Genomic DNA, 18,184 nt, shown 5'->3' on the forward strand with positions numbered 1-18,184 from the left:
GTGAACGAGACATCGATTCCCTGATCCACACCACCAGGATATGCAGCAATGACATCGGGATGTCGTTCGGACTGGAGAAGTGTAGTCGGATGGTAATGTAACCCAACCAGTGCAGGGGCCTCCCTACACCCCGGACTCTGCGTTGTGTAAGTTTGTGTTGGATTGGGGCGCACAGTAGAGAGACCAGTCGGACACAGGCGTTCAATTTGTGGCTCGGACCGTGCCGTTTATTCAGATGCTGGGGCAAACACCACTCCAACTCTGCTGCTGGCCCTTTGCAAATCACAGTAAACACTGCGTGATTATCAACATTGTAAAATACAACAACATATATATATAAAAAACACATTAAGCAAAAATAATCATGTTTTTACAAAATTCCACGGTCTCAGGAATGAGTATGACACAAAACTAACATAGCAGGATTACCAGCAAACTGCAGCTGAAAAGCTAATGCTTCATCTTGCATTACTTTGCCCGAATTGGTGCTCTGCTAACTAGCGGGAATGTAGCCCGAAATTGCGGCAGATATTACCAAATGAAACATGCACACAAACTGCTCATACTCTCATCAGACAATACATGAACCTCTCAATAAACAAAATATAGGCTCGGCTTAAATGACAAACCGCTATTTTACACAGTGGAACACTTATTTTTAAACAAAACCAATGCAGTTCGCCACTGACAGTGCTTACCTTTGCAAATCACAGTAAACACTGAACCAAGATGGCGCCCGCGCGAACGAGAAATCTGAACTACGGTGTCCTGCAGAGGACAAATGGTCAAAATTGCTAAAATTTACAACATATGTGCAGCTCAACAGCGACACCTTGTGACTTATTCCAGTCACTACCTTACATCAACAAAGAGAGGGAAGGTAGTCAGAACAGAGGGGATCAAACTACCAGAAGGCAACGTTGCAGACATAGAGGACAGTTATAAGTACCTGGGGATCAGCTCTGTTCTAGGATGCCCTCTGGACCCAGTGGAGGTGGTGAGTGACAGGAGAACGGCGGCTAAGCTGTCATCCCTGATGGACAACATCTCCCACCCCATGCAGCAGACTGTGACAGCACTGAGCAGCTCCTTCAGTGGGAGACTGCGGCACCCACGGTGTGGGACGGAGAGATTTCGCAGGTCTTTCCTCCCCACTGCTGTCAGACTCCATAATAAAGACTTTAACTGATCAAGCACACACATCCATACATATGCAATAATACTAAGTGCAATAATCCTTTCTGTCATCGTTGTATTTTTACTCAGTTGTATATAGCATTCGTATTCTATTTTTATCTTATTGTATATTTATTTTATTTTATTCTACTGTATATAGTATTTTATTTTATTCTATTCTGTACAGCTGTGTACTGTATTTATTCTTATTGTATTCTAATTTTTGCCTCATAACTTTTGCACTGTCCACTTCCTGCTGTGACAAAACAAATTTCCCACGTGTGGGACTAATAAAGGTTATCTTATCTTATCCCGCAGGCGAATGGGAACCATGAAGAGGCCGCTAGAAAAGCTGCAACCACCAAGTACCTGCAGAGGGTCAGGCAAGTCCTGAGGAGTCAGCTGAATGGTAAGAACAAGATCCGGGCCATCAACACCCTGCCCTGACCAGGTACCCAGCTGGTATAATAAGCTGGCCAAAGTAGGAGATGGAAGCCACTGACATAAAGACAAGAAAGCTCCTTACCATGCATGGAGGGTTTCACCCCAAGTCCAGCACCCTGAGCCTGTACGCTAAGCGGAAGGAAGGGGGCCGAGGACTGGTGAGTGTCAGCACCACAGTCCAGGATAAGACAACGATCATCCACGAGCTTCTTGGAGAAGCTCATGGCTCTGCAATATAGATGAGATATTGGAGCAGAAGAACGGTAATTGAGATAATTGAGAGACCTGGTGACCAGTGACGGACATTAGATCTACTTTAAAAATTGGATGCAGTTGTTTCCATTAAACCCAAACATTCACCATCTTGGCCCCCTTGGCACCAGCTGGATACTCAAGGTAAAAGCTGATGGGAATAAGAAAATTCTCTCTTAGATAACGAGACTGTGTTGTGACTCCTCCCCCTCATTCAAGGTCACCCGCGTTGACTGAAGATTGTTGACTTTTGCCTAACTGGGTGAAGGGACACTTTCTCTTGGCTGAACACGGAACACACACAAACTGTTCGCGTGCTCAGTGAATACCTCAGGTAGCAGAAACCCAAGAAAGAGGAGGAACCATTATGGAAGGACAGGCCCCTGTACGGTATGTACCACCGGCAGATAGAGGAGATGGCTGTCATCCAGAAATCCTACCAGTGGCTGGACAAAGCTGGACTGAATATGACCAAATATAACCTGGAAGTCCTGAGGTCAAAATGGGAGACGCCCCCAAGGGTGGTGGAGAATGACCGAGCTAAGATCCTGTGGGACTTCCAGATACAGACGGACAAAATGGTGGTGGCTAACCAACCGGACATAGTGGTGGTAGACAAACAGAAGCAGACGGCCGTAGTGATCGATGTAGCGGTTCTGAATGACAGCAATATCAGGAAGAAGGAACACGAGAAGCTGGAGAAATACCAAGGGCTCAGAGAAGAGCTCGAGAGGATGTGGAGGATGAAGATAACGGTGGTCCCCGTGGTAATCGGAGCACTAGGTGCGGTGACTCCCAAGCTAGGCGAGTGGCTCCAGCAGATCCCGGGAACAACATCGGAGATCTCTGTCCAGAAGAGCGCAGTCCTGGGAACAGCTAAGATACTGCAGGACCCTCAAGCTCCCAGGCCTCTGGTAGAGGACCCGAGCTGGAAGGGTTGACCACCCGCAGGGGCGTGCTGGGTGTTTTATAGTATGTATATATATATATATATATATATATATATATATATATATATATATATATATATATATATATATATATATATATATATATATATATATATTTGTGTGTGTGTGTGTGTGTGTGTGTGCTCATCTTTGTCTGTCTCTATTATTACTGCTTTACGCTCTACACCTGGTTGCTTCGTTTTGTGTTGTTCTGTTTTGGTGTTTGTAAACATTTAAAAAGAAAGTTTAAAAAACTCTTTGGGTTTCCAAAGGATCTTTTGGAGTGGTTGAATTTTAATTAGATCTAAAAATTTGAATCTACAAATGGCTGGACAAAGTGCACCAACAATATCGATATAATAGAGTCCAATTTGTTCATGGGTTAGCATGTCTTTATCCTGTTTTCCTTCTCTCACCCCAACAAATCACAGCAGATGGCCCCGCCCCTCCCTGAGCCTGGTTCTGCCGGAGGTTTCTTCCTGTTAAAAGGGAGTTTTTCCTTCCCACTGTCGCCAAAGTGCTTGTTCATAGGGGGTCATATGATTGTTGGGTTTTCTCTCTAGCTATTATTGTAGGGTCTACTGTACAATGTAAAGCGCCTTGAGGTGACTGTTGTGGTGATTTGGCGCTGTGCAAATAAAATTGAATTGAAATACAGACAGTGTTTTGTGACAACTTCCTGTTATCCACTGCTTTCCCCCTGAGTTTCCCAGACATCAAACAACTGGCTCCAATCAAACCTGACCTGCGAGCGAGTCCAAAGTTTGAAATGTCGGTCAAAGAGAGTTTGGCCATTCATTTGGAATGCCTCGCTTCCTGGTATTCCCAGCAGCAATAGTGATAGCGGCAGTGTCTTGTAGAAAAGACGGTGCCCTCGTCGTTGTTGTCACACCACACCTCACAACTGTAGATTTGGCCACTCCTAGTATTGTAGCAGTTTCTCAGATGTTTTTTTTTCTGTTTTGGCAGATTAAGGATGGCTTATTTCACCTGCATGGGGAGCTCCTCCTGATGTCTGTTCACAGCAAAATCTTTTATTTCATTGTTTTTGTTCATTAACAACTTGAAAACTGTCAGTGTGACAACAGTAAAGAGAGCCTATAACACAATAACTTCAGCAAGTTAGAATGAATAAAGGACTCATATAAATGTGCTGTGTCTCATTATGAGTGATAATCAGCACCACCTTCCCCACTTGCATGTTTCATATTCGTGTGTTTGTCTAAAAGGAGGATTTTACTCTACAAGCTCGTGTCCAGCTATTCTGTGATCAGCTGCTGACACAGTGACGTCAGACCTGGTTTCCTGCTGATTCACAGATGGCAGAGCTGCTTCATGATGACATCAACGAGTCACACAAACAGGAACAAAGATGCAACACTTTCAGACCCTCGGGAGAAAATAAGTGAAGAATTTTATTTTCGATAATTCATCGATCAGTGATTTGAAGGAGGAAAAAAACTGTCACGTGACTTTGTGTTTCCCTGCTAACAACATGGCTGCGGAGGATCTGCCGTCTGAGTTTGACGTGGTCATTCTGGGCACAGGTACTCCAACACCTGGTTTTAGGCTGTCTTCTATCCCGGACCATGTCGTGGCCGGGGCTCGGTCCGAAACATCCCGGGATCCCGGTGTAAACCGGACAAAACAGGGGTATGAGTAGGGATTAGCTTGCAGCTAACGGCCAATGCATTTTCAATAGCAGCGGCTAGCCGTTAACCCTCGGCCAGCGGTTAGCCCCTGGATACATACATAGACTCAGCGCCCATAAGAGATATTTTTAATAAATGTCTGATCACTCATTGATCACTTTAATAGGCAGGACAGCGGCTGTTGGGCTGACGCTAACGTTAGGTGCTTTAGCTTTTATCAGGGTTAGCTCGCAGTGCCGCTAACAGAGGCTAGCACTCCTAACATCCATCTGTTTCTTATGGATAGGAAGCTAACGGCTAGGCTACGTGATGCTAACTGTTTGTGTGCCAGGATGAATCAGCTGTCTGTGTGATCGAGTTATGGTATCGGAACAGAACCACTGAACCACTTTGAGTCCTAATGATCGACAGTCAATATTTAGGGTTTACTTTCATAATTATCAGTAGTAAAGTGATCACATGTTATCAATAACCTGATCGATACAGGATCAGTGCCTTCTTCTCTCCTTATCTCCTGTCCTTCATTTGTCTCTCGTTTGGTTCCCTCATCTACTTGTTTCCTTTTTCTTTTCAAGTTCCTTGTTTCCTTTCTTCCGTTTCCTGACCTTGTTTCCTTGTCTCCTGCTCTTGTTTCTGTCCTGTCCTTGTTGTTTCTAATTGTTCCCTCTCCTCCATTCCCTGTTTTCTTTCCTTGGTTCTTGTCCTAGGGCTGCTCGATTATGGCAAAAATGATAATCACGATTATTTTCACTGAAATTGAGATCTCGATTATTTGACGATATTTATTTAACCCTTTAAGACCTACTATAGAACCAATTCCGCCAGAGCTTATATTATTTTTTTACATGTTGTAGTGCCATTGGGAGCATTTCAAGTTGTTATACATCAATACAACTGTTATAGCCCATATTTTAATAATATGTATGCATTAAGTCCATAGTAACTACATTAATTGCAAAAAAGTGCAATAAACTAGAAAAAAAATTGAAAATCATTTTTGTTTTTGTTTTTTTACATATATTTCTACTTGGAGAAATTTAAGAGGTTTATCCCTCAAAGCTTTAAATGCAAAAAATAGTTTACAACAACAGGGGATTAATTTTGAGTGTCTTCATAGTTTTATTTTGGAGATACAGCAATTTTTATATACTGCAGGAAAAACTAAAAAACAATCCTATGATTCAAATTTGCAAAGAAAACAGCATGTGCATCAAAATAAACTATTTCCAGCAGTGCAATTCGAGTTCTAAGCATCCCAGCAACTATTCAGAAAAGTCAAACATGACTTATAAAAACACCAGTATAGGTTTTTAAGGCCTACAAGTAAAAAACTACATTTTCCGCGAAGATGACGTCACTTCCGGTTTCTGGCAGGAAATGGCGGACATTCGATAGTTCGCGCTGACGTCTGTTTCACTGTGGGAAGTGTTACGAACAGCTGATCGGATCGGCAAAGCGTGTTTCTGGAATATTATGTTTTTGTTGCTGCAAGCGCTTTTTATGCAATTTTTGCAAAGCTTTATGTGGAAGGAAACCGTGACCGAGGACAAGCTGATGGCATCAGATGCAAGTACAACTCCTCTGGTTTCATATGCAAAACAAATTATTGCGCTAGCTTACGCAGTTCCGGTTCTACAGGGATTCAGAAATAGTTACACAAAACGGAGCGTGCTGCTCTGACCGGCTTTAAAAGGTTAACAATAACAATGTGTTGAATAATGACTTTAAAAAATATAAAATAGTGTGCAAATACTAATAACAGTGCAAATGTTTGCAATACAAGAAAAATGAAAAATGTAAACATCTATGTTTAGTGAACTTTGCAGTGTTGCTCTGTGGTGCAGCTACGACACCGTAGCAAAGTTTACACACTGTGTCTACTTGATCCACGTCTGACTGAACCCATAATGTTTCCACACCACTGAAGTTTTTTTTAACCCCTCTTTTCAACCAACGGCAGTCACTCTCCTCTCCAAATAACTTCTGCTTAGCTTTCCAAGCTTCCCTCGGGTCCTCTTAATTGTTGTGACACGTGTTCGAAACGAGAGGTGCGCTCGATTTGCCACATGGAGCAGCACAAGAGTAAAGCACGAGGGAGGGGCTAATAATCGGCTCAGTCACTTTTAATGATCGTTGAAAGCCCAGATCGTAATCGTGATTAAAATTCAATTAATTGAGCAGCCCTATCTTGTCCCCTTGTCTCCTCTTTTTGTTTTCTCTGCTATCTTGACTCGTTGTCTCCTTGTTTCCTCTCTCCTTGTGTCCTCCTCTCATGTAACTTCTTGTCTCTTTTCCTTGTTTTTCTTCCTAATTGTGCCTCCTAGACGTCTTTTTGTCTCCTCTCCTTCTGCTCTGTCCTTATTGTTTCTCCTTGTTCATTCCCTCCTCTGGTATCTCTCCTTGTTTTGTCTCCTAGACTTTTCTCCTTGTTTCCTTTCCTGTTATTATTGATGATAGATTTTGTGTGCAGGTTGTGCTGAGGCCTGGTTTCTGTCTCCTTGTTTCTTTTCCTAGCTTTCTCTCCTTATGTCCCCTCATTCCTGTTGCCTGCTGCTGCTTATTGATTATTGATTGTGTGATCAGGTCTTGCTGAGTCGGTGGTGGCAGCCGCGTGTTCCAGAGTTGGACAGAGAGTTCTTCACGTCGACAGGTCATTACTTATTCATCAAGAACACTTACTGATTAATAATCAATGTTATCAATTACAGAATGTTTTCAAAGGTGAGGTAAAATCAATAAGTATCTGCTGAATTGATGTATTTGTTTATTGATAACTGAGGGCGTTGCTATAGAAACGCTTTCACATTACAGAAATAAAATATTTTATCAGAGATAGATCAGTCAGTTAGATCAATTGATTGATGTCAGAGTGTCAGAATAAGAGCATAGAGCAATGCTTTTATTGTGGAAGTGACAGCTTCCTGTGTGTCTTTAGGCGGAGCTACTATGCAGCCAATTGGGCAAGCTTCACCTTCAACGCTCTGCTCACCTGGATACAGGAGCATCAAGTAAGAGTTACTGATTGTCAGGTTGTTGATTTGGTGGGCGGGGCCAGATGCCCAACAGGAAGTCATCAGTGAGTTTCCTGTGTGTTTGTAGGCAGGGTCTCTGTCAGAGGAGGTCCAGGATCGGTCAAGCTTGGTGGAAGAAGGGGAGGAGCTGATCTACCTGTCAGGCTCAGACTCCGCCTCCATCAGTAACCTGCAGGTGTTCTGCTACATCAGGTAAACTCCTGCATACCTGTAAGGTCACATCAGCTAGAGATCAGTTTATTGATTAAGGTATCAATACGTCTCAGTGAAGAAGCCGAGGAGGAGGAGGAGCCTCCAAACACCACAGAAGAAGAAGAGGCTGGAGCAGCAGGTGAAGACGCTGCTAAAGAGCCATCAGAGACCGAATCAGCAGGTCTGTCTTATATTGATCCTGTATCGACTCTCTGAGCTTCGATTAGCAGGTTTTAAACCAATCAGCTCTTTCAGGTTCAAAAGAAGAAGAAACAGGTGAGGCCGCTGAGGGAGACGAGCAGGTGAGGAAGAGCAGCCCTCCCCTGACATTCACATCAATTCCTGATTGGCCGAACAATAATAACTGCATACTTCCTCCAATCACAGGCTGCTCAGGAACAGGGGGAGGAGCCAGAAGCGGATCAGCCACAGCCCTCTGCTCCTCCCAGCCAATCAGAGCCAACCAGGAAGAAAATCAGCTACACCCAGCTGGAAAAGGAAGGACGCCGGTTCAACATCGACCTGGTTTCTAAGGTAACATGACATCAGCACAACAAAGGACAGTCCTCTCGGCCAATCGTGCCCCTCGGTGTATCCCACTGCTTTTTGATTGGTTGTTTGACCCGAGCTCCGGTTGCTTCATCTTCATCTCCCTCCAGCTCATGTACTCTCGCGGCTCATTGGTCGACCTGCTCATCAAATCAAACGTCAGTCGCTATGCAGAGTTCAAGAATGTGACCAGGATACTGACCTATCGCCACGGCAGCGTGGAGCAGGTACGAGCTGCTCTGTCTCTGTGTGTCGGTCATGTCTGCATGAGAACAACAGAAACAACAGTCGCACTCAGAAGAGTGAAATCAACACAACAAACACAGGTGTCATCACATCAGCACCTGCTCTGACAGGTCGAAACTCTTCACAAGCTGACAGGTCACAGCCTCGTACCGCTGTGTGAACTACTTCCTCTATGTTCGTGTAGGAAACAAAGTCAATGTTGAGGTGAAGTAGGTCTTAAATGGTTTTGGCATCGACCTGTGAGAGTGGCCGCTGTGTCGCCTCCACGTTTGGCTCGGTGATGGTGCCAGTGACCGGGCTTCTCTTTGCTGAGCTCAGAGGTCTGTCGTCTGTCAGAGACGGGTTTGTTCAGAGGTCTGTGAGGGTGGTCTCGGGCCTGGGCAGCTAAGTTTGGTTGACCTGCGCAGGCTGTTTTATAAGAGTCAAACCATTAAACTGCACGCTGATGACAGCAGCTAACCTAGCAGGTTCTGTCGGGACTGAATTAGATAAATAATAAACACCTGTCTGTGTTTACCTGTCTGTGTTTACCTGTCTGTGCTCACCTGTCTGTGCTCACCTGTCTGTGTTTACCTGTCTGCGCTCACCTGTCTGCGTTTACCTGTCTGCGCTCACCTGTCTGTGCTCACCTGTCTGTGCTCACCTGTCTGTGCTCACCTGTCTGTGCTCACCTGTCTGCGCTCACCTGTCTGCGCTCACCTGTCTGTGCTCACCTGTCTGTGTTTACCTGTCTGCGTTTACCTGTCTGCGTTTACCTGTCTGCGTTTACCTGTCTGCGCTCACCTGTCTGCGTTTACCTGTCTGCGTTTACCTGTCTGCGTTTACCTGTCTGCGCTCACCTGTCTGCGTTTACCTGTCTGCGTTTACCTGTCTGTTTTTAGGGCTGCCACAAATGATTATTTTGAGAGTCGACTAGTCACTGATTATTTTTGCAATTAGTCGAGTAATCAGATCATCATCCATTGGACATAAAACTTACAGCTTATTGCACCAGCAGCATCTGCTCTTATAGAACTATCATTAGCTTACAGCTTTAAGTGTTTAAGGTCTGTGCTAACTAAAAATAAAGACAAGATGATAGTTTATTAAAGATTGTCTCGGTTAGGGATGGGTATCGAAAACCGGTTCTTTGTTGTCCCACACGGCGCCTAAGCAGCTCAAACGCTCAAAAGTTTGGTTACACTTTACGAGAACGGATGACAACAGGGCAACTTGCAATACTTGCAAAGTAGATATTTCATTTAAGGGAGGAAACACTACGAATATGCAAAAGCATTTGCTCACAAAACACACAATGACCTTAAATGAATGTCGTGTTTTTAATTCCGGACTCGTGAATCTCAACCCAGCAGCAGCGGTAACGTTTGCACGTCCTCTCCCGTTAATGCGGCAGGTAAATAATCAACTAACAGTGCATATTATGTTAGCGCGATCTGCCTTATTACAAACCTGCCATTACTGTGCATTTAGTGACCATGATGAGAGAGACAGAGTCTGGCTCAGATGCTGGCAGTTCTCGCTGCAGTCTGCCGGCAGCGTCTCCTTTCAGGCCGGGATAGACGAATGTCACCGAGCAGAGACTCAGTTTGTGGTCAAAGGCTTGCACCCGTTTGCCACAGCAGGTGATTTTCAGTAAGTGAATGTGTTTAATTGTAGGCAGGGACATTACTGGATATTCTTGTGTAATTGCTACAGAATAATTTATGTTATACTTTGTTATTGCTACAGAAGAATATTTATTTTATTATTTTACATTTACAATCTTTTTCCTGGGGACCCTGTGACACTCCATTGAAGAGCCGTAGGATCTCTTAAGATCTCACTGCTGGGTTTGTAAGGCCATGTTACTCCTAAATTTCTATCTTGTTCAAAGAGAAGATATAAAACAAAGTTCTAAGCTAATCGACCTTAGTGTTCTCCTTTTTTAAAAAGAATCGATAAAGAATCGAAAATGGAATCGGAATCGTGAAAATATTATCAATACCCATCCCTAGTCTCAGTGGAGTTTAATAAACTCATCCGTCTGCTCCTTGCTATCTAAAATATAACAGGACACCGGAGTAAATTCTCCAGCATCTCACACTTCTGATAATCAGCTGTCTGCTTGACGTTTATTCTGCTGTGTAGAAACTTTAATCTCAGCCAAACCGATTTACTCAGGAACAAATAAAATACTGAAAAAAGCCAAACAACAACATTTTAAGTTATCTAAGTGACTCATATATCATGTTTAACCTGAGCAGCGAGAGACGGCGGTGGGTTTGAAAACGTTTTGCCGGGAGTCCGGTGTTCTCACGGCTCTAGTGAGCCTAGCCCCCGGCTAGCTATCGAGCTGGTGGGTAACAGACGTCTCCGAAAACGTCGGAGCGCTTTTGAAAATATGCGGTGTCTTGATAAACTGAGCAGATATTTGAGGTTTACACAGCTACATTCTGGCCTGAAAATATGTTAAACGTTTATTTTGTGACCCAGAAAGAATAATAAGAGTAATATTAAAACTAACTAGCTGCCGCCATTGTTGGAAACTGAGCTGGGCTGCGCTATGAATTCTGGGATAGGTTGGGCCATGAAGGATACACCCGACCCATCCTTCAAATTTGTTGGCCGCATTTGTTGGAGTCTTCAAATTTGGACCGTCTTCGTCGTGTCGCTCTTACGTAATCGGCCTACAAATGCGGGCACAGGAGGATGCGAATTTGGACACAGCTATGATAACGGACACTGCTGCTTCTTCTTCTTCGGGGGTTTAACGGCAGCTGGCATCCTTGTACATGCAGTGCTGCCATCTTCTGTTTCAGTCCGTTATTACACTCTTAAATCCTGCTACTTATTCCTGCGTCTTTTGTGATCTTACAAAGCTTCAAACGACGCGTCGACTATTAAATCAGTCGTTGACGATTTTGATGGTCGACATAATCGTGACTAGTCAACGTAATCGTGGCAGCCCTACTGTGTTTACCTATCTGTGCTCACCTGTCCGTCAGGTGCCCTGTAGCAGAGCAGACGTGTTTGCAAGCCGTCAGCTGTCTGTGGTTGAAAAGAGGAAGTTGATGCGCTTCCTGACTTCCTGTGTGGAGGAGACGGAGGAGCACCAAGGTGAGATGCCTCACCTGTCCACCTGCTGACATCATAAGGTCACTCTCACCAACATCAGATGATTGTGGGTAATGATGCACTTCCTCCCCATCCTCTAGCTTACAACGGTCGGCCATTTTTGGAGTTCCTTCGCGAGCAGCAGCTGGGCGACAACCTGCAGCACTTCCTGCTTCACTCCATTGCCATGGTGACAGAAGACACACTCACCGAGGTGGGGCTCGCCTCCACGCGCCACTTCCTGCGCTGCCTGGGTCGCTATGGCAACACTCCCTTTCTGTTTCCTGTGTACGGACTTGGAGAGATTCCCCAGTGTTTCTGCAGGTAAGAACCAGTATTACAGTACTACTGTCAGTGAGTACTACTGTGCTCAGCTAGCAGGCTACTCTGCACCCTGAGTCGCCCAAAGCTCACCTGTTGCGAGAACTGTTCGAGTTCTGATGTATTGAGTGTGACGTGGACGTGATGAAGCCACCAGAGTGACAAACGCGATGAGTAGCAGGGTACAGGTAACCAGGTACGTCGGTCAGATCCGAGGCGAGGATCTGAGTCTCGGCTGTGTTCTTTATTCTTCTGCAGGAGCAGCTCTGCATGATTCATGGGTCATAATAATCTTTCTTTGTCTGATGCTGGGCCTCTGTGCAGCTGCTTTAGCCCACTTCATTCTAATTGGACAGCTTCTGGAAGCCTGCAGAGGGGCAGCAGCCTGTACTTGGTGGTTCATGAGCTGATTTTACTTGTGTGATTATTTTAGTTTCATTAGCAGTTTTTTTTTTCCAGATGGAAACAGATGCTGAGCGGGCTCAGAAAAAGGTCAAAGGTCATGTGACAGATGGTAAATGGCCTGTATTTATATAGCGCTTTACTAGTCCCTAAGGACCCCAAAGCGCTTTACACATCCAGTCATCCACCCATTCACACACTGGTGATGGCAGCTACATTGTAGCCACAGCCACCCTGGGGCACACTGACAGAGGCGAGGCTGCCGGACACTGGCGCCACCGGGCCCTCTGACCACCACCAGTAGGCAACGGGTGAAGTGGACACAACGACCGAGACTGTCCAAGCCGGGGCTCGAACCGGCAACCTTCCGATTACAAGACGAACTCCCAACTCTTGAGCCACGATCGCCCCACAGATGCTGTTATCACACCTACACACACACTCACACACACAGATTCCTGATTAAAGGAAAACAGAGCACTGTGTGTGTGATTTGGCTCGCCATCAAATAAATGAGAACACACACACGCTGTGATTAACACATGATGACACATTGATGTTACGTGTGTGTGTGTTAGCTCTGCGTGAGAAGGTCGACACAATCTCTCTCACACACACACACTTACAGCTGAGTGGAGTGTGTGTGTTTAATGAGAGCCCTTTGCTCTGATTTATGGAGCAGCTGTAATTTCATTATGTTATTAATCTATGGCGGTGCTGGAGGGGGAGGGGCCAGTAATACAGACAGACAATTGGCTGAGACACCACGGTAACCACACCATCAGACATCCTGCTCCATCCATCCATCCATCCATTCGCTTCTGCTTATCCTTCCGCTACTACTGCACATTCACCCAATGTATATACTACATATATATATATATATATATATATATATATATAAACACCCAGCACGCCCCTGCGGGCGGTTTATCCTTCCAGCTCGGGTCCTCTACCAGAGGCCTGGGAGCTTGAGGGTCCTGCGCAGTATCTTAGCTGTTCCCAGGACTGCGCTCTTCTGGATAGAGATCTCCGATGTTATTCCCGGGATCTGCTGGAGCCACTCGCCTAGCTTGGGAGTCACCGCACCTAGTGCTCCGATTACCACGGGGACCACCGTTACCTTCACCCTCCACATCCTCTCGAGCTCTTCTCTGAGCCCTTGGTATTTCTCCAGCTTCTCGTGTTCCTTCTTCCTGATATTGCTGTCATTCGGAACCGCTACATCGATCACTACGGCCGTCTTCTTCTGTTTGTCTACCACCACTATGTCCGGTTGGTTAGCCACCACCATTTTGTCCGTCTGTATCTGGAAGTCCCACAGGATCTTAGCTCGGTCATTCTCCACCACCCTTGGGGGCATCTCCCATTTTGACCTCGGGACTTCCAGGTTATACTCGGCACAGATGTTCCTGTACACTATGCCGGCCACTTGGTTATGGCGTTCCATGTATGCCTTGCCTGCTAGCATCTTGCACCCTGCTGTTATGTGCTGGATTGTCTCATCTTTACACAGCCTGCACCTGGGGTCTTGCCTGGTGTGATAGACCCCAGCCTCTATGGATCTTGTACTCAGAGCTTGTTCTTGTGCTGCCATGATTAGTGCCTCTGTGCTGTCTTTCAGTCCAGCTTTGTCCAGCCACTGGTAGGATTTCTGGATATCAGCCACCTCCTCTATCTGCCGGTGGTACATACCGTGCAGGGGCCTGTCCTTCCATGATGGTTCCTCGTCTCCCTCCTCTTTCTTGGGTTTCTGCTGCCTGAGGTATTCACTGAGCACTCGGTCAGTTGGGGCCATCTTCCCAATGTATTCTTGGATGTTCGTTGTCTCATCCTGGACTGTGGTGCTGACACTCACCAGTCCCCGGCCCCCTTCCTTCCGCTTAGCGTACAGCCTCAGGGTGCTGGACTTGGGGTGAAACCCTCCATGCATGGTAAGGAGCTTTCTTGTCTTTATGTCAGTGGCTTCTATCTCCTCCTTTGGCCAGCCTATTATCCCAGCAGGGTACCTGATCACGGGCAGGGCGTACGTGTTGATGGCCCGGATCTTGTTCTTACCATTCAGCTGACTCCTCAGGACTTGCCTGACCCTCTGCAGGTACTTGGTGGTTGCAGCCTTTCTAGCGGCCTCTTCATGGTTCCCATTCGCCTGCGGGATCCCCAGGTACTTGTAACTGTCCTCTATGTCTGCAATGTTGCCTTCTGGTAGTTCAATCCCCTCAGTTCTGACTACCTTCCCTCTCTTTGTTACCATCCGACTACACTTCTCCAGTCCGAACGACATTCCAATGTCATTGCTGTATAGCCTGGTAGTGTGGATCAGTGAATCAATGTCTCGTTCACTCTTGGCATACAGCTTGATGTCATCCATGTACAGGAGGTGGCTGACAACTGCTCCGTTCCGTAGTCGGTATCCGTAGCCAGTCTTGTTAATGATCTCACTGAGGGGGTTCAGGCCTATGCAGAACAGCAGTGGGGACAGAGCATCTCCTTGGTAGATCCCGCACTTGATGGTGACTTGTGCTATGGGCTTGGAGTTGGCCTCTAGTGTTGTACGCCACATCCCCATTGAGTTCCTGATGAAGGCTCTTAGGGTCCCATTGATCTTGTACAATTCTAGGCATTCCAGTATCCAGCTGTGGGGCATTGAGTCATAGGCCTTCTTGTAATCAATCCAGGCAGTGCACAGGTTGGTCAGTCTGGTCTTGCAGTCTCGGCTGACTGTTCTGTCTACCAGTAGCTGGTGTTTTGCGCCTCTGGTATTCTTGCCAATTCCTTTCTGTGTCCCGCTCATGTATTGACCCATGTGCCTGTTCATCTTAGCCGATATGATGCCTGACAGGAGCTTCCATGTAGTACTGAGGCAGGTTATTGGTCGGTAGTTGGAGGGGACCGGTCCCTTCTTGGGGTCCTTGGGGATCAGGACCGTCCGACCTTCGGTTAGCCATTCCGGGTGTCTCTCGTTAACTAGCAGCTGGTTCATTTGTGCTGCCAGACGCTCGTGGAGTGCAGTCAGCTTCTTCTATATATACATATATATATACACATATATATACATATATATATATATACATATATATATATGTATATATATATGTATATATATATATATACATATATATATATGTGTATATATATTAGGGCTGCCACAAACGATTATTTTGATAGTCAACTAGTCACTGATTATTTTTGCGATTAGTCGACTAATCAGATCATCATCCATTGGAGGTAAAACGTACAGCTTATTGCACCAGCAGCATCTGCTCTTATATAACTATCATTAGCTTACAGCTTTAACTGTTTAAGGTCTGTGCTAACTAAAAATAAAGACAAGATGATAGTTTATTAAATTTTAATGAAATTTGCAGATTGTTTCGGTGAAGCTTAATAAACTCCTTGCTATCTAAAATATAACAGGACACCGGAGTAAATTCTCGAGCATCTCACACTTCTGATGATCAGCTGTCTGCTTGACGTTTATTCAGCTGTGTAAAAACTATAACTTTAATCTCAGCCAAACCGATTTACTCAGGAACAAATAAAATACTAAAAAAAGCCAAACAATAACATTTTAAAGTTATCTAAGTGACTCATATATCATGTTTAACCTGAGTAGTGAAAGACGGCGGTGGGTTTGAAAACGATTTGCCGGGAGTCCGGTGTTCTCACGGCTCTAGTGACCTAGCCCCCGGCTCGCTATCGAGCTAGTGGGTAACAGATGTCTCCGAAAACGTCGGAGCGCTTTTGAAAATATGCGGTGTCCTGATAAACTGAGCAGATATTTGAGGTTTCCACAGCTACATTCTCACCTGAAAATATGTTAAACGTTTATTTTGTGACCCAGAAAGAATAATAAGAGTAATATTAAAACTAACTAGCTGCCGCCATTGTTGGAAACTGAGCTGGGCTGCGCTATGAATTCTGGGATAGGTTGGGCCATGAAGGATACACCCGACCCATCCTTCAAATTTGTTGGCCGCATTTGTTGGAGTCTTCAAATTTGGACCGTCTTCGTCGTGTCGCTCTTACGTAATCGGCCTACAAATGCGGGCACAGGAGGATGCGAATTTGGACACAGCTATGATAACGGACACTGCTGCTTCTTCTTCTTCGGGGTTTAACGGCAGCTGGCATCCTTGTACATGCAGTGCTGCCATCTTCTGTTTCAGTCCGTTATTACACTCTTGTAAAGAATTTATTCGTAAATCAGGGTGGAAAATAAGTATTTGGTCAATAACAAAAATACAACTCAATACTTTGTAACATAACCTTTGTTGGCAATAACAGAGGTCAAACGTTTACTATAGGTCTTTACCAGGTTTGCACACACAGTAGCTGGTATTTTGGCCCATTCCTCCATGCAGATCTTCTCGAGAGCAGTGATGTTTTGGGGCTGTCGCCGAGCAACACGGACTTTCAACTCCCGCCACAGATTTTCTATGGGGTTGAGGTCTGGAGACTGGCTAGGCCACTCCAGGACTTTCAAATGCTTCTTACGGAGCCACTCCTTTGTTGCCCGGGCGGTGTGTTTTGGATCATTGTCATGTTGGAAGACCCAGCCTCGTTTCATCTTCAAAGTTCTCACTGATGGAAGGAGGTTTTGGCTCAAAATCTCACGATACATGGCCCCATTCATTCTGTCCTTAACACGGATCAGTCGTCCTGTCCCCTTGGCAGAAAAACAGCCCCATAGCATGATGTTTCCACCCCCATGCTTCACAGTAGGTATGGTGTTCTTGGGATGCAACTCGGTATTCTTCTTCCTCCAAACACGACGAGTTGAGTTTATGGTGGCTGACTAAATACTTTTTTGCCCCACTGTAACTATGCATGTGACAAATAAAGAACCTTGAACCTTGAACCTTTTCAGGGTCGCGGGGGCGCTGGAGCCTATCCCAGCTGTCATAGGGCGAGAGGCGGGGTCCACCCTGGACAGGTCGCCAGTCTGTCGCAGGGCCAACACACAAGGACAAACAACCATTCACGCTCACATTCACACCTAGTGGCAATTTGGATTATCCAATTAACCTATCCCAGCAAGCTGCATGTCTTTGGATGGTGGGAGGAAGCCGGAGTACCCGGAGAGAACCCACGCAGACACGGGGAGAACATGCAAACTCCACACAGAAAGGCCTGATGGTGGAATTGAACTCAGGACATCCTGCTCCTTAATCCTTAATACTGCCTTAATAAAACTTTTATTTTGAAAGTCTCGCTGGAGGTCAGGAAGTGCGTGTGGTGTCCACATACTTGTGCACAGACAGGTCACATGTTCTCCTGCGTGCTGATTGGCTGCTTTGTTGTTGTGTGTTTCAGGATGAGTGCTGTGTTTGGAGGGATCTACTGCCTGAGACACTCGGTCAGCTGCCTGATCGTGGACAAGGACTCCAACAGGTACACCTGCCGTACCTGCAGTACTGTAGTACTGTCGGTGCTCTGTATAATTCTGTAGTACTGGTACTGCTCTATGTAGTACCTCAGCCAGCACGTACTTGGCTCGACTTGGTTTTAAGTGTTTTGCCTAAGATAGCTGATAGTACTGGTACTGGGTACTTTATTAGTACCTACTCAGCTGGGGGTCCGAGTGAGGTGAGTCAAGCTGACAGTGTGATGTCATCAGACTGTGAGTGATGTCACTGGATGGGTCACAAGAGCAACTCCATCACTAGAATCGTAAAGAGTAAAGCGCAGTAGAGTAGACTGTGACTGACAGCTTCCTGTCGGGCTGGCGTTTGGCCTTCGCTTCCTCCCCTCTGTTCTCTGCTCTGTTTAAAGTCTCGCTCATCGTTAACCTGCGCCGCGTCATGCTGGTCATACAAACAGCACTTCCTGTGGCATTTCAAATTAAATGTTTGTGGTTGGATGTTTCAGGAGA

General features: G+C 45.6%; 1 protein-coding gene across 2 annotated transcripts in view; it reads left to right on the top strand.

Annotated features, from left to right (window-relative positions):
- Window positions 1-4,121: 4,121 nt before the first annotated feature.
- Window positions 4,122-18,184, top strand: part of chm (CHM Rab escort protein) — a 22,066-nt gene continuing 8,003 nt past the window's right edge. For both annotated transcript variants that reach the window (XM_082548128.1, XM_082548129.1), the window contains exons 1-11: window positions 4,122-4,369; window positions 7,058-7,124; window positions 7,410-7,482; window positions 7,574-7,698; window positions 7,773-7,879; window positions 7,954-8,000; window positions 8,086-8,232; window positions 8,358-8,474; window positions 11,478-11,589; window positions 11,688-11,910; window positions 17,626-17,703. In XM_082548128.1, coding sequence (XP_082404254.1) covers window positions 4,318-4,369; window positions 7,058-7,124; window positions 7,410-7,482; window positions 7,574-7,698; window positions 7,773-7,879; window positions 7,954-8,000; window positions 8,086-8,232; window positions 8,358-8,474; window positions 11,478-11,589; window positions 11,688-11,910; window positions 17,626-17,703 — 1,148 coding nt within the window. In that variant the 5' untranslated portion in view covers window positions 4,122-4,317. The remainder of the gene's footprint in view (window positions 4,370-7,057; window positions 7,125-7,409; window positions 7,483-7,573; window positions 7,699-7,772; window positions 7,880-7,953; window positions 8,001-8,085; window positions 8,233-8,357; window positions 8,475-11,477; window positions 11,590-11,687; window positions 11,911-17,625; window positions 17,704-18,184) is intronic.

This window comes from Aulonocara stuartgranti (assembly GCF_965226115.1).
Source record: "Aulonocara stuartgranti genome assembly, chromosome: 10".
NCBI lineage: Eukaryota > Metazoa > Chordata > Actinopteri > Cichliformes > Cichlidae > Aulonocara > Aulonocara stuartgranti.